Raw genomic sequence first — 14396 nt, 5'->3', positions numbered from 1 at the left:
TGATAATTACCACCTGCACCACCAGGCAGATTAGCATGGGCATGGATTGGTGGCAGTGATGCAGTGGCTGAGTTAACAGGTGCTGTCTTTTCTGGTCCTCGTGGGGCCTGTGTCAGGGCTGGAGCCAGAGGTTGGGTTGAAGTCTGAAGAGTCACTGTTGGTTGCGCCTGGGCTTGATCTGCTACCACCACTGGGGTCTGTGTCTTAGCCCTGGTCCTTCTTTTGTTTGGTTAGCTCAGTCAGCTGCAGTTAGGTCAGTTTGTTGGCTAGATGTTTGCTTGCTTCTTCCTCCCTCTGTTTCGCTTTTCTCCAGTTCTCCACATGGTGCACTAAATGTTCAGAGAACAGAGGTCACTCCATCTTCATGAGTCCCACAACGTCATCCAGTCATTTCTGCACTTGGGGTGGCATGACTTTTTTTACCATCACTTTGAACAAGCTTTTTGTGGTGTTAACAATTCAGGCACTTCCTGTTTCATCTCTCTGCCAAAAGGAATGCAGAAACTTGGATAGGCACTCACTGTCCTTGCGTGTTTCTCCATCCAACTTGGAGGGATCCATTTTTTTTCCACATATTGCTTTCTTAGTTCGGCCCATACCACGGTGCAGTATCCTCAAAAGCCCACGTGATCAGTCATATTTCCTGTCTCCACCAACTGTAGTTGTGCTGCTTGGAAGATTTCTTCCTAGGCAGCAAGATTTCTTCCAAGCAGCTTCAGCATCTTCTGTTGTCATGATGCCGTCTAGCTGCACCTTCATTCTCTGTTGACAGCCTGTTGATGCTTTACTTGCTTTTACTTGCCATAATTTTATTCCATTCAGCGCCAAGTTTTTCCTCTTCCTTCCTCAGTGCATTCAGGTAGTCGCGGACAGAATTGCCCTTCATCTGTGCCCTCCGTGCTTCCCATTGGATGTCGTCTGTTGACAAGCTTCCTTTCAGTCCACTTCTAGTCAGTCGGGGTACACATTTTGGAGCTGCTGTCATTATTTAATTTCTGTTTATTTTTTCTTTGTAGCTCTTTGCTGTGTGCCTTTCCACTTTTCTCCTTTGACTTGTAGTTTGTTCTGTCTTCACTGCCTGGTGAGTTGCTTCTTCCAGCTATCAGTTGATACTGTTTCCTGTCATTCCTAGTGGGTGTGTCTCGTGACTGTGCAGTACTGGTTAGGCGGACTCTGCCTGTTGACGTGAACTCAGATAGCTAGGGCCATTAGCAGTCATTTGTTAATTCTGTCCCGTCTCCTGCATCCTCTAAGGGGGCTTTGATAGTCTTCACCTTCTGTAAACACCAGTCTTGGTTTGGTATCTGGTTAGAGCAGCTAAATGGTCTCACAACTAATTTACAGCTATGGGAAAGGAAATCGAGTCCTTGTTTTGGAGAGGGGGTTTATGGAAGTCAACCCCCCCCGTAAGCTGTCAGAGATATCCTACACCTCTTAGTGTTGTGTTGTTATGTTGAGCTCTTGTGGTTACTGTCCCTCCTGTGTGTGTTCAGGGTGGATATGGGGAAACCTCTGAGATCCTCATCCAGCATCACAGCAGACTGTTCCAGACCCTCATCCAGATGACACAGAATGATGATATTAAAGAGAACATGGTATGACCAGTTTCTCTACATTCATTGATAAGTCCTGTCTATACACTTATATTGACGTGTGTGTGTGTGTGTGTAGCTCAAGCAGGTTCTGGAGCATGTCTCTCAGCAGAGTGACAGTCATTACCAGAGGATCTTGACCAGTCTTGCTGAAGTGGCTACCACCAATGGACACAAGCTTCTAAGGTATAATTGTACATATTTCATTCACATATTTGCTTTTATGTTCGTATTTGTTTTGTGTTGCATATATATTGATCTTGTTATACAGTACAGTTTTTTCAGCCATTACTGTAAAAAAGAAGTTGCACTGTTCTATTTTAATCGTACTTATTCATAGTTTTATAGGTAAAACTATGAATAAGTCTCAAGTACAAATCTGGAGTCAGGATGTGGTTAGCCTAGCCTAGCATGAAGACTGGCAGCAGGGGGAAACAGCTAGCCTGGCTTGTTCCAAAGTTCAGAGTTCAAAGTTCACTAACACGTTGCATCTCATTTCTTAAAGCCATACACAAACAGAAATGTTAAAACAACAATGTGTGGTTTCCATCATCCTATTCCATCATGCTTGTGACATAAATAAAAATTTAAACTAGTACAGACTATAGATTATTGAACAGTTGTGCCTACTGCTCCTCTATCATATCAGACTGCCTCTTTTTCTTACTGATATGTCATTGATTTAGTTTGGAATGAGCTTCCCCCAATAACCAATCATGAATCACCCCAATAACCAATTTTTAAAAGGAAATACAGCCATTTAGTGAATTAAGATTCAGTTTCAGATGTGCATTAAAAATCAAGTTTTAAAAATCAAATCTAATGAAACTCTAATTTGTTTAAATGTGACATTTAAACTGCAATTGATAGATTTAATGTGTAACCCGTCTGTGTATTTCTAAGAATTTCATTGATGACTTATGGGGGCAGTTTTCCCTCTTAAGATATTTCTTAGAAGTTGTCTTCATGTTAGACAACAGCGTGACAGTCAGCATCTCACAGGAAAGCCTCCAAAGATCAATCCGAGAAGAAATAAAGGACCAAAGATGTTGAAAGATTTTCTGACAAAATCAGTGTTCCTTGTTTTATTCAGTTGAATCAGAGTAATTGCTCCTTTCCTTCACTGACTGCAGACACAGAAACAATCACAAACATCAACATTTCAATATCATGCCTACCTAGATTGCAGCTGTCTTATTTGTGTTAGTGTGTTTAATTTTATGTAGTTGCATTACAAATTGATTGTTGAGTAGTGCTTAGATGTGTTTGACAGTCCCTCCTAGTCCCTTTGTCCCTCCTCAGCCTATCCAGCAGTTATGAAGCTCAGATGAAGAGTCTGCTGAGAATCGTTCGTATTTTCTGCAATGTGTTCCGCCTGGGGCCTTCATCACCCAACAACGGCAACGACATGGGCTACAATGGCAACAAGACACCCCGCAGCCAGGTCTTTAAGGTTAGTAGGAGGTGTATATTGCCATCTGTGTCAATGTTGGTAGGATTTGAATGAAGTCATGTGGAGATATAGATGTTAATTGATTTTGCATATTTTGACAAATGTAGAGTGACAGACTTTTGAATTGACCATGGGTTGCAGTTAGGCAAACTTTTGTCACACATCAGTGGATGTGCTGAAAAAAATTCGACATACAGGTGATTTTTTTTGGAGTTTTTGCAGTTTGGAATGTGAAATGTCTAGAAATGTACATTTGTTGTAATAAGGCACGCCCACTTTAACCAATCGTTACCAAATTTTACGCATCAACTGAGTCATGATCCTAGATCATGCAAACTGAATTTCATATGAATCCACGTAGCCGCTAATGAGATGTAAAATTTTAATATTTGTGGCGCAGGACTGCTCAGGGAAGCTTGGACCTAGCATCCGAACATGTGCAACAAGTTTGGTTACAGTAGCTTAATGGTGGGGAATGCCATTCTAATCCAATTCATGTATTTTTTTCAAATTCAGCAAATATCTCCTCACAGTCCCCTAGCTGTCCGTTCAGTGTGTTTGCTGAAAAGAAATCTGGTTTTATACGCAGCCCTGGCTCTGTAAATGAGAAATAACCAGGCTGTGACTGGGCTACACATCACTATTCCAGCCATGATTTGTATGTCAGTTAACGTGAAAAGACTTGCCCATGGACATTCAACTTACTTTCTAGTTTGCCTAGATATGCTGTTGTTGTGATGTTAGCTATAGTAGCAGGAGAGTTGTGAGTATCGCTGTCTGAAGCTGCTTTGCTGGCTCTGGGAAACCGCAAGTGTAGGGACAGTTTGCTGTTCCACAACCTAGCTAAGCTAACCCACAACCTAGCTAACGTTAGCTACATTACTTGCTGTGTTGTTGTTCGCTCTATGTCATGATATTTGTCATGGTTTTGGATTTCTTCAGAATCTTATACCCCAACATGAAGCCAATTTTGATTTATGAGCATTTATGTCAAATTGAACTTAAAAACAAAGGTTTAAAAATGTATAATTTCAAAACCATATGGAATTTAAAAAATCGTAAATAATGCTTTTTTTCCAGAATGGTCCAGATATACTATGTGAAAATTTTGATGCCAATTGCTCAAAATTTGTAGGAGTAGTAGTGAAAAAACTTATTTGGACAAAATCCAAAATGGCGTTTTAAAGGTGCAAATGGGCGTGGCTTATATCAGTCAAATCTGCATCATTCAAGAATCTCTGTGAAAATATAGCCAAAATGTAAAATGTTTAATAACCGACCACATGGTGGTTTTGAGTACATGCTTTTTATATGTTAAGCACATTTTGACTATGGAAACGGCTGCACATGCAGATGCTGCAGCCTGTAGCTCCTTCAAACTTTGCTAGCTACATTCTTGTTTTTCATCTGTTATTTACTTCTTTTTTTTTCATTTTTCAGCCGACTCAATCGCGAGCAGAGCTCAGCTGTCAATCATGATTTGAAACCCTGTTTTATAGCATCAAATAACTAACTAATTAAAACCATACTTATCAGAAAAATTAACACTTGAACATACAAGAACAAGAACCACCTAAACTGACAGAAACCATCTTTGGGAAAAATTTATTTGACGTGTACTTTGAGTTTTTAGTGTAAGGCCCATGTTCCATCTGCTAACATGGAGGGGGTGGGGTTTGTGACCTATACTGCATCCAGCCACCAGGGGGGGGATCAAGATGTTTTGGCTTCACTTTTAGGGAGCTGACATGTCTTCCATCTTTATATACAATCTATGGTTCCGACCAGGAAACATCTCCAGCCATGTCCAACAAAGCTCAAAGTAGGCAAAGTCACCTTCCTTACTGCTCACTGACTGGGTTGATGTCGAGATAAAACTTTTAATACTTTTAGATATCCTAGTGTTATTTAGTACAAGCCTACAGTAAGTAATCATATCCTCTCTTTCACCATTGCCCATTTTATTGCACAGTTTACTTTATCACCCCAGATCAATGTTGTTTCCTTGTTCCACTTTGATCGTTATCATCAGTCATTTCATTTATCCTGTCTTAGTCGATAGGTTAATAAATACTCTCATATAGACCAATCTATTGTCCTGTGTATTCCTTTGAACTAGAGACAGAGATCAATTTAATCGAGAAGTCACGGCTCCTGATATCACACTGATTAACTAGATTTGCTGACTTCATTTGGTTACTAATTTGCCTCTTAGGAAGTGGTGCCCCCCAAAACAGTGCAAAAATAAATAAATACTCTAGCTGAATTCATTTCTAAAGTACCTTTAACACAGAGAGGAAAGATTGGCTACTACAGTGTTTTGGCTTTCCCCAGGGTGGTTCTTTAAAAAAAAGTTTTTTTACGTCTGATGTTGAAGATTTAATGATTCTATAAATAACCTTTCTAAAAATTATTGTTATAGCACCTTACAGGATTCTGCTTTGGCATAAACCCCAAAAACCCCTAAAAACATGCAGGACAGTTTTTTACAGGCTTTGTTTAGCCAAGTAACAAAAAAACGTATCTAGCCACACAGATAGTTTTATTTGGTTTAGAGACACCTGTCTTTAATTTCTTCCTCCACCCAAATACAGTGAAGATGAAGAGTTTTAATAGGGTCTATTTCTTCTATTTTTAGTGATTCCAATGCATTATGCAAAGAAACAAGGACACTGTTTCTGTCATTTTATTGATGTGAAGGCTAAAATAATCTAAGACAATCAGAGACAGCTATCTCAAAACCTGGTCAAATTAAACACAACTCTCTGTTGCTAGATAGCACAAGAGGTAAGTAAGGAAATAATTATTTTTGTAATTTAGCTGAACTGACCCTTTAAAAGCAGACTTCTAGACTTCTGTGCTGCTGCAACTGACATGGTATCCTCAGGTCCTTGAAAATCCTGATAATGTTCCTTAAAATGACCTTTACTAGAGTCAGAGCTTTCATGGCTTGTACTCGGTCAGACAAAGGTCATTCTTTGGAGCTTTTCTTTTCTTTTAAATTAGTCTTAACTCAATCCCAGATAAGGTGAAAAAGGTGCTAAAGCCTTGAATGAAGCTTTGTAGTCAAGTCACTCCTTTATTGTAATGTCTTCATTGAACCCTCCCTTTGTTTCCTATTTGATCCTATGTGTCTCAACTCCTGTCTGTCTCTCTACAGCCATTGGAGCTGTTGTGGCACTCCCTGGACGAGTGGCTGGTGCTCATCTCCACAGAGCTGGACAGAAACAGGAAGAACCCATCTTCCTCCTCCTCCAGCAGCGAGATAGCCTCTCTGCTTCTCAAACAGTGCGAGGTCGACCATTCCTGCACCACACCAAAGATCCCCTCCTTGCTGGACCCTCAGATCGTTTTGGAAACAGAGGTGTACGCCGATGGGGAGGACGTCATCTCCATGACAGCCAATCGTCTCAGTGCTGTGATCCAGGCCTTCTATATGTGCTGCTCATGTCAGATGCCACAAGGGTATGTCCTCAGCCTTCATCTGTCAGCTGTCATATCTAATCAATATATAAAGAAGCATAACTTAACATAGAGCATTAAGTAACACCTGTGATCTAAACAGACCTCGAGAATTCCTACCAATATGCAGTACCAAAAATAATATTTTAGTTTTTTGGAGGCTCACACTATTGCTACTACCATAGCCACCACTACTAATGGTTGTATTATGGTATTATTATATTATAATGGTTGGATGACTGAAAAACGCAGTTGAAATGTGTCCTGTGTAGACAGCCTGGTAGGAGTTGTCACTCCTTAAACTCTGCTGTGCTGTGCTTAGTGTACCCTTGTGGGGAGTGACAAGGACAGGTATATGTCTCGATACCACATAGTATCATAGTGTGTTCTATTATGATCCAACATCATTTTCAGTGTAGAGATTTTGCCATGTTTTTGCCATGTAGAAATGAGTGATCTAATTGTAAAACAGATACTGTTTGAGATGTTGCTGCTGTCTGTCTCTTTTCCTTTCTCACTCCATCTTTCTCACTCTTCACCTCCCTCTCTTTCTTCACCTAGAATGACATCCCCTCGCTTCATTGAGTTTGTCTGCAAGCATGATGAGGTGCTGAAGTGTTTTGTAACCAGGTGAGTCAATGTGGCCCTCTGCCATATTCAACCTCCTCACACAGTACCTAGAGACTGGGTATTGATCTAGCAACTTCTTTCCTCTTAATTTACTTTCACTTTTGTCTCTTTGTTCTCTCACTTCCCTCTGTCTTGTTTCTTTCTCTGTTCATCTCTCTGCGTCCTCTTTTTCAGGAATCCAAAGATCATCTTTAACCACTTCCACTTCCTCCTGGAGTGTCCAGAATTGATGTCACGCTTCATGCATATTATTAAGGGCCAGGTAAGACGTGATGAATTAGTTTATTATGTTTGAGGGACTTAATATGGAAGCACAAGTTTGGAAGCTAAATTCAGTCTGTCAGAAAATATGGTCTGTTCTTTATTGATCAAGAAGTTGTAAAAACGGTTGAATTTAGTCAGAAACTGTACACTTTAAGTATGTAACACAACCACTGTAAACCTTTTCACAAGTGTATATTGATTTTAATGTTTTTTTTTCTTATAGTTTGAATGGCCTGTTGCTACACAGTGACACATTTATACAGTATATACAGTAGATTTAGCGTATATATGCGGTGCCAACTGCGGCCCGCCGATCAAGTCAGACCGGCCCATCGATCAGTTCTGTTTACAAAGAAATAATATGTCAAACCTGAAGAAAAAAAATCACACGAATAACAGACATTTTTCCACAATAAATCCTTCAAACCAGCAGAGCACTCCTGTGCTTTAAGTAACAGTCAATCACAAACATGTATTATTGATGATGAATCCAGACAACACTAAAATAGTAACCCACCGGTAATTTGTTTTTCTAATATTGAATTTGGATAACAGATGGCACAAAGTCACTATCAACCCTGAAGAAGAAGAAAAGTTGATGCCGAAAATCGTCAATTCAACAGCAACTGGACTGAGAAATATCTGTTACACATATTGAGTGCACCTTCGTTGCAAAGGAATCTAACCTGCAGAGGCACACACAAAACAAAGCATCCCAGATTTGATGCAATTTATCCGTCAGGTTCGGATGTTCAGCAAAAAATCCAAACTGTGTCTTTGGTCGATCTTACTCTACCCAGCTGGAGGCAACTATAGCATCTTTCCAGGTGGCATGGATCTTTGGTTAAAAGAACAGGCCATTCACTGACGCTGAGACGATAAAAGAATGCATGCTAGCCACTGTCAAGGATGTGGTAATGGATAATCAAGTGAGAGACCAGGTAATGTCATGTCAAAAGTCTCAATCAATACCCATGTCAGATACATCAACTGCAAGAAGTGTAGATGTTTTAGCCACAGATGTGACTAAAACAAGACACGTCAAGACATCACCTTTGACTGGGAATGTGCTGGGAATTTTATAGACTAAACAAGTATTCAGTAAATCTAAAAAAATAATAGGCAGATTGATCAGTAATGAGAATAAACGATAGTTGCAGAATGTGAATCGGACAAGTTGGTTTTTCAAGTGTAAAATGTCCCACTCTGTACACATTATTGTCACAATTCTTTACAAAAGAAATTAAAGACATATCAAAAATGTTTATTTTATATGTTTATATAATAAAAAAGAGTAGCGATATGATAATCAGATTTTATTATTTTAGTAGTAAAAGTATTGAAATCTTTATTGGCCTCCAGTGTCGATCGAGCTATAATTATCTCATGTCTTTGACTTTTCTTTGCTGCGATTTCTTGTTAGTTATCAGCCAGCATGCATGCTGATAGTGATGCATCAGTGATAAGCTAATATATTACATTAGCTGATATACAGTGGTGTAAAAAAGTGTGTGCCTCCTTCCTGATTTCTTTTTTTTTTTTTTTTTTTTTTTTTGGATGTTTGTCACACTTAAATGTTTCAGATCATCAAACAAATTTAAATATTAGTCAAAGATAACACAAGTAAACACAAAATGCAGTTTTTAAATGAAGGTTGTGTATTATTAAGGGAAAACAAAATCCAAACCTAAATGGCCCTGTGTGAAATAGTGATTGCCCCCCCCCCCCGTTAAAACATAACTGTGGTTTATCACACCTGAGTTCAATTTCTCTAGCGACACCCACTTAAATAGGACCGGCCAGACAAAGTGAAGTAGACTTAAAAGTTCTTCAAAAGCTAGACATCATGCCGAGATCCAAAGAAATTCATGAACAAATGAGAAAGAAAGTAATTGAGATCTATCAGTCTGGAAAAGGTAATAAAGCCATTTCTAAAGCTTTGGGACTCCAGCGAACCACAGTGAGATGGCGAAAACAAATGCCGAAAACATGGAACAGTGGTGAACCTTCCCAGGAGTGGCCGGCCGACCAAAATTACCCCAAGAGCGCAGCGACGACTCATCCAAGACTTCACAAAATACCCCACAACAACGTCCAAAGAACTGCAGAAGACTCGGCAAAAATGGCCTGCATGGCAGAGTTCCAAGACGAAAACCACTGCTGAGCAAAAAGAACATTAAGGCTCGTCTCATTTTTACCAGAAAACATCTTGATGATCCTCAAGACTTTTGGGAAAATACTCTGTGGACTGACGAGACAAAAGTTGAACTTTTTGGAAGGTGTGTCTCCCATTACATCTGGCGTAAAAGTAACATCGCATTTCAGAAAAGGAACATCATACCAACAGTAAAATGTGGTGGTGGTAGTGTGATGGTCTGGGGCTGTTTTGCTGCTTCAGGACCTGGAAGACTTTCTGTGATAAATAGAACCATGAATTCTGCTGTCTACCAAAATCTCCTGAAGGAGAATGTCCGGCCATCTGTTCAAGACCTCAAGCTGAAGCGAATTTGGGTTCTGCAGCAGGAGAATGATCCAAAACACACCAGCAAGTCCACCTCTGAATGGCTGAAGAAGAACAAAATGAAGACTTTGGAGTGGCCTAGTCAAAGTCCTGATCTGAATCCTATTGAGATACTGTGGCATGACCTTAAAAAGGCAGTTCGTGCTCGAAAACCCTCCAATGTGGCTGAATTACAACAATTCTGCAAAGATGAGTGGGTCAAAATTCCTCCACAGCGCTGTAAAAGACTCATTGCAAGTTATCGCAAACACTTGCAGTTGTTGCTGCCAAGGGTGGCCCAACCAGTTATTAGGTTTAGGAGGCAATCACTATTTCACACAGGGCCATGTAGGTTTGGATTTTGTTTTCCCTTAATAATACACAACCTTCATTTAAAAACTGCATTTTGTGTTTACTTGTGTTATCTCTGACTAATATTTAAATTTCAGTTTGATGATCTGAAACATTTAAGTGTGACAAACGTGCAAAAAAATCAGGAAGGGGGCAAACACTTTTTCACACCACTGTATCAACTTTTCTAAGTTATTGGTCGGGCTCTAGTAAAAGGCAAGTATTTCACAAGCCTTACTGCTGGTTGTCTTTCTCAACCTCACAGTCTGATCACTCTGGTACATGCTTCACTGGTACAGCTCAGTATCTGTTGGTAGTTCAGGTCAAAAGTGGGAATGTTGTATTCCTAAATTATAGTCCATATGTGTCCATCTTTTTTTCAGCTCTTCTCTCAGCATGGCAACCCTTATTTTTATTAAAGGTTCTCACTTAGGTGTACCCTGTCAAGCTAATCAAGAGTCAGTACCTTCTAAAATCATTTATTAGCTCCCAAACTTTATAAAATACATAAAATGTCTCCCATCAACCTACGCCGCTTGATTTGTCTCTCTTGTATGCACTGCAACTGCAAAAGTATTTACCTTATTCTTTATTTTCTACTTTGACAAGTGGCTCTTAGTCCCTTTTAGTCTTTATGTCTTCATATCTTCAGGGACTTTATGGAAAGTGACTTTGAAAGTCCCCTGTCTTCACTTCAAGATCATTTAACGGTGTTACAATCATGACGATAACACTTGTCTTAAGTTCCATTTATACAGCTTCATAAATTTTAACTGCTGCTTCGAGTTGTGTGCTGTTCACTCAATCTTCAGTATTCATATATAAGAGCTGCAGCATTCGAGCCTTGTTACCCATGGATTATGGCTCGCCTGGGAGTAGGCCCTTGTTTTAATTACAGACTTTAACCTGGTGAATTTGATTTCATCTCCTGATACCTCCCCTCGTACGCTTAGAGAACAAAGGGATATATTATGCAAATAGACCCCAGCCTCATCTCTGTATTACAGATGAGTATTTCAGCACTGAAGGCCTTCGGAGCCATCGGTTGAGACTGAAAAATCCACAATCTGAGAGTTGAAAGCACAGAGAAGTGGTAATTAGTTTAGGGAAGTGCTGTGTACTGTGGGATGAAGTCTTGTTTTCTCCCTTAGCCCTTCAAGGATCGCTGTGAGTGGTTCTATGAGCATCTGCTGGCCGGCCAGCCAGACTCAGACATGGTTCATCGTCCGGTCAACGAGAATGACATCCTGCTCATCCACAGAGGTACAAAATGTCCTCACCACCATACACTTCCACTGTTCATGTATAAAGTGAAGATCACGCCAAAGTCCAGTTACACTTACACTCCAGTGTAATGTTGTCTGGCTTCACACAATGAGTTTTTGAAGGTGAATATGTGCCAGTTGTTGGTACAGTGTGAACATATAGTGTGATTCCTCACTGAAAGTCTTATTAATTTGATTTGCAGCTGCTTCATGCAGGTTAAGGCATGCTTTTTTTTAGGCACTGAATTTAAAAAATGCAAAGGCCTACTTTAGCGTGGGTGTTTTATGCAGGTAAATGTGAGATGATGAAAAGTGATTAAGAAAGGCTGGTTTGAGTAATAAAGCCATAAGTTTGAGGGCTTATAATACTATGAGACATCTCATAGTACGTTGTCACTGCTGCAATCATTTTGTAGAGTAATGTACCAGGAATGCCTACTTGCATGTTAGCTAACATAATGCACTGTTGGCATCTCTGCTGTGCCAACACAGTGGCATAATTGAAATGAATGAGGGGGCTGCATTTTTATGCAGTACTAATGTTGGTCTTAACAACATTTTAATTCTTTGATCTCAATCCCAGTTGATTTGGTGACACCACTGGTGGTCACAGCGAGTACAATTTGATAAAACAGATTCCAGAGTTTTGTTCAAAATGACATTGGCCAGTGGGGGCAGCAAACATGTCTTAAGCAGCTACTGTCAAAAACGCAGCTCTAACTGTTGTCTTCTGCATTATTTTAATATAATGAACATCTTGAGGATTATAACTAAGACATAATAACTATGTGTTGGGATTTACAATGGTTAAAAGGGCACCAAATTGTGTAGTCTCATATAATATACTAAACTATCAATTTGAACCTCAGATTAATAATTAAATTAAAAACTATAACCAAAGTTACCATTAATAGCTAGTACACTGAAGGATTTGGAGCTCAACTTAGAATTCAGAGACCATTCAGAGACCCCACAACAACATCCAAAGAACTTGCCTCAGTTAAGGTCAGTGTTTATGACTCCACCATAAGAAAGAGGCTGGGCAAAAATGGCCTGCATGGCAGAGCTCCAAGACAAAAACCACTGCTGAGCAAAAAGAACATTAAGACTCATCTCATTTTTACTAGAAAACATCTTGATGATCCCCAAGACTTTTGGGAAAATACTCTGTGGACTGACAAGACAAAAGTTGAACTTTTTGGAAGGTGTGTCTCCCATTACATCTGGCGTAAAAGTAACACCGCGTTTCAGAAAAAGAACATCATACCAACAGTAAAATATGGTGGTGGTAGTGTGATGGTCTGGGGCTGTTTTGCTGCTTCAGGACCTGGAAGACTTGCTGTGATAAATAGAACCATGAAATCTGCTGTCTACCAAAACCTCCTAAAGGAGAATGTCTGGCCATCTGTTCGTGACCTCAAGCTAAAGCGAATTTGGGTTCTGCAACAGGACAATGGTCCAAAACACACCAGCAAGTCCACCTCTGAATGGCTGAAGAAGAACAAAATAAAGACTTTGGAGTGGCCTAGTCAAAGTCCTGACCTGAATCCTATTGAGATGCTGTGGCATGACCTTAAAAAGGCAGCTTATGCTCGAAAACCCTCCAATGTGGCTGAATTACAACAATTCTGCAAAGATGAGTGGGCCAAAATTCCTCCACAGCGCTGTAAAAGACTCATTGCAAGTTATCGCAAACGCTTGATTGCAGTTGTTGCTGCTAAGGGTGGCCCAACCAGTTATTAGGTTTAGGGGGCAATCACTATTTCACACAGGGTCATGTAGGTTTGGATTTTGTTTTCCCTTAATAATACACAACCTTCATTTAAAAACTGCATTTTGTGTTTACTTGTGTTATCTTTGACTAATATTTAAATTTGTTTGATGATCTGAAACGTTTAAGTGTGACAAACAAGCAAAAAAAAAAACAAAGTCAAGAAGGGGCAAACACTTTTTCACACCATTGTATTAAAAGATGAACAAAGCAAATTTGGCTACCAAATTAACCATGAAAACACATCACAACAATAAAACTCAATGAACCAAATCAATACATATATATTCACAAAAGTAACACAGTTCTGTGCTTAGCTGTATACTCTGTGAAGCTATGTAATGCCCAGTTATAGGTTCAGTGGTTACGTTACCAGTCCGTAAAGGAAGAAGTTGCTTTGAAGTTGCCATTATTATCTGGTGGTTCCGTTTGAATGAACCAGGCAGGGAAGAATGTTGGTTCTGATTGAAGAAAGTCTTTGCTGTGCAGTCCGTTTGTGCAGATGAAGGAACCTGTTGCTCCGTCTGGTCCTCGAAAAGCTGCTGTAAGAGAGAGTTTTCAGTTCTGCAGTGTGTGTGCTGCAGGCCACACGCTGAGAGGGAGACAGCCACAGCTGTCTGCAGTGATGGATTCCAGGAGAAAGAGAAAGAACAATGACTGCTGACCCCCTTTTATTATACACTGGTGACATCCCGGGTCACAGTTCAGACCACTCGGAGCTGAAAGATAGTTCCATAGGGAAAGTTCACGCCTCCAGGGATTCTGGGAGACTGAGATCAATGGTGCTCCTTTGTTTAGAGAACAAAAGAGCATGCAGTCTCCTAATACAGTTCAGTTAAAGTCCCACAAATGAATGAATTCAACTAGTGGAGTGCCAGTGGTCCCAACATATGGAATGACAAGAAGAACCTTCATTATACACATTCAACATTCAAAAGATAAATATAGAAATCTTGTGACTTAAGATTTGTATAAAAAAGTATAGTGATCAAGAAAGTGTTAAATTACATACCTTATTAGAGCACCAACCAATGTACCAAGTGTCACTTTTCCCCCCAGAAATTGTAAACTTTAAGAGTTTACATTTATCTGGGTATTGTCTAGATTA

General features: G+C 39.8%; 1 protein-coding gene across 1 annotated transcript in view; it reads left to right on the top strand.

Moving 5' to 3' along the window:
• Positions 1 to 14396, top strand: part of hace1 (HECT domain and ankyrin repeat containing E3 ubiquitin protein ligase 1) — a 43909-nt gene that overhangs the window by 16894 nt on the left and 12619 nt on the right. The window contains exons 9-15 of the mRNA XM_044207878.1: positions 1494 to 1595; positions 1672 to 1778; positions 2895 to 3045; positions 6206 to 6510; positions 7069 to 7137; positions 7312 to 7399; positions 11404 to 11515. Of these exons, the coding sequence (XP_044063813.1) occupies positions 1494 to 1595; positions 1672 to 1778; positions 2895 to 3045; positions 6206 to 6510; positions 7069 to 7137; positions 7312 to 7399; positions 11404 to 11515 (934 nt within the window). The remainder of the gene's footprint in view (positions 1 to 1493; positions 1596 to 1671; positions 1779 to 2894; positions 3046 to 6205; positions 6511 to 7068; positions 7138 to 7311; positions 7400 to 11403; positions 11516 to 14396) is intronic.

This window comes from Siniperca chuatsi, linkage group LG9 (genome assembly GCF_020085105.1).
Source record: "Siniperca chuatsi isolate FFG_IHB_CAS linkage group LG9, ASM2008510v1, whole genome shotgun sequence".
Lineage (NCBI taxonomy): Eukaryota > Metazoa > Chordata > Actinopteri > Centrarchiformes > Sinipercidae > Siniperca > Siniperca chuatsi.
This window is presented reverse-complemented; position numbering and strand designations above follow the sequence as displayed.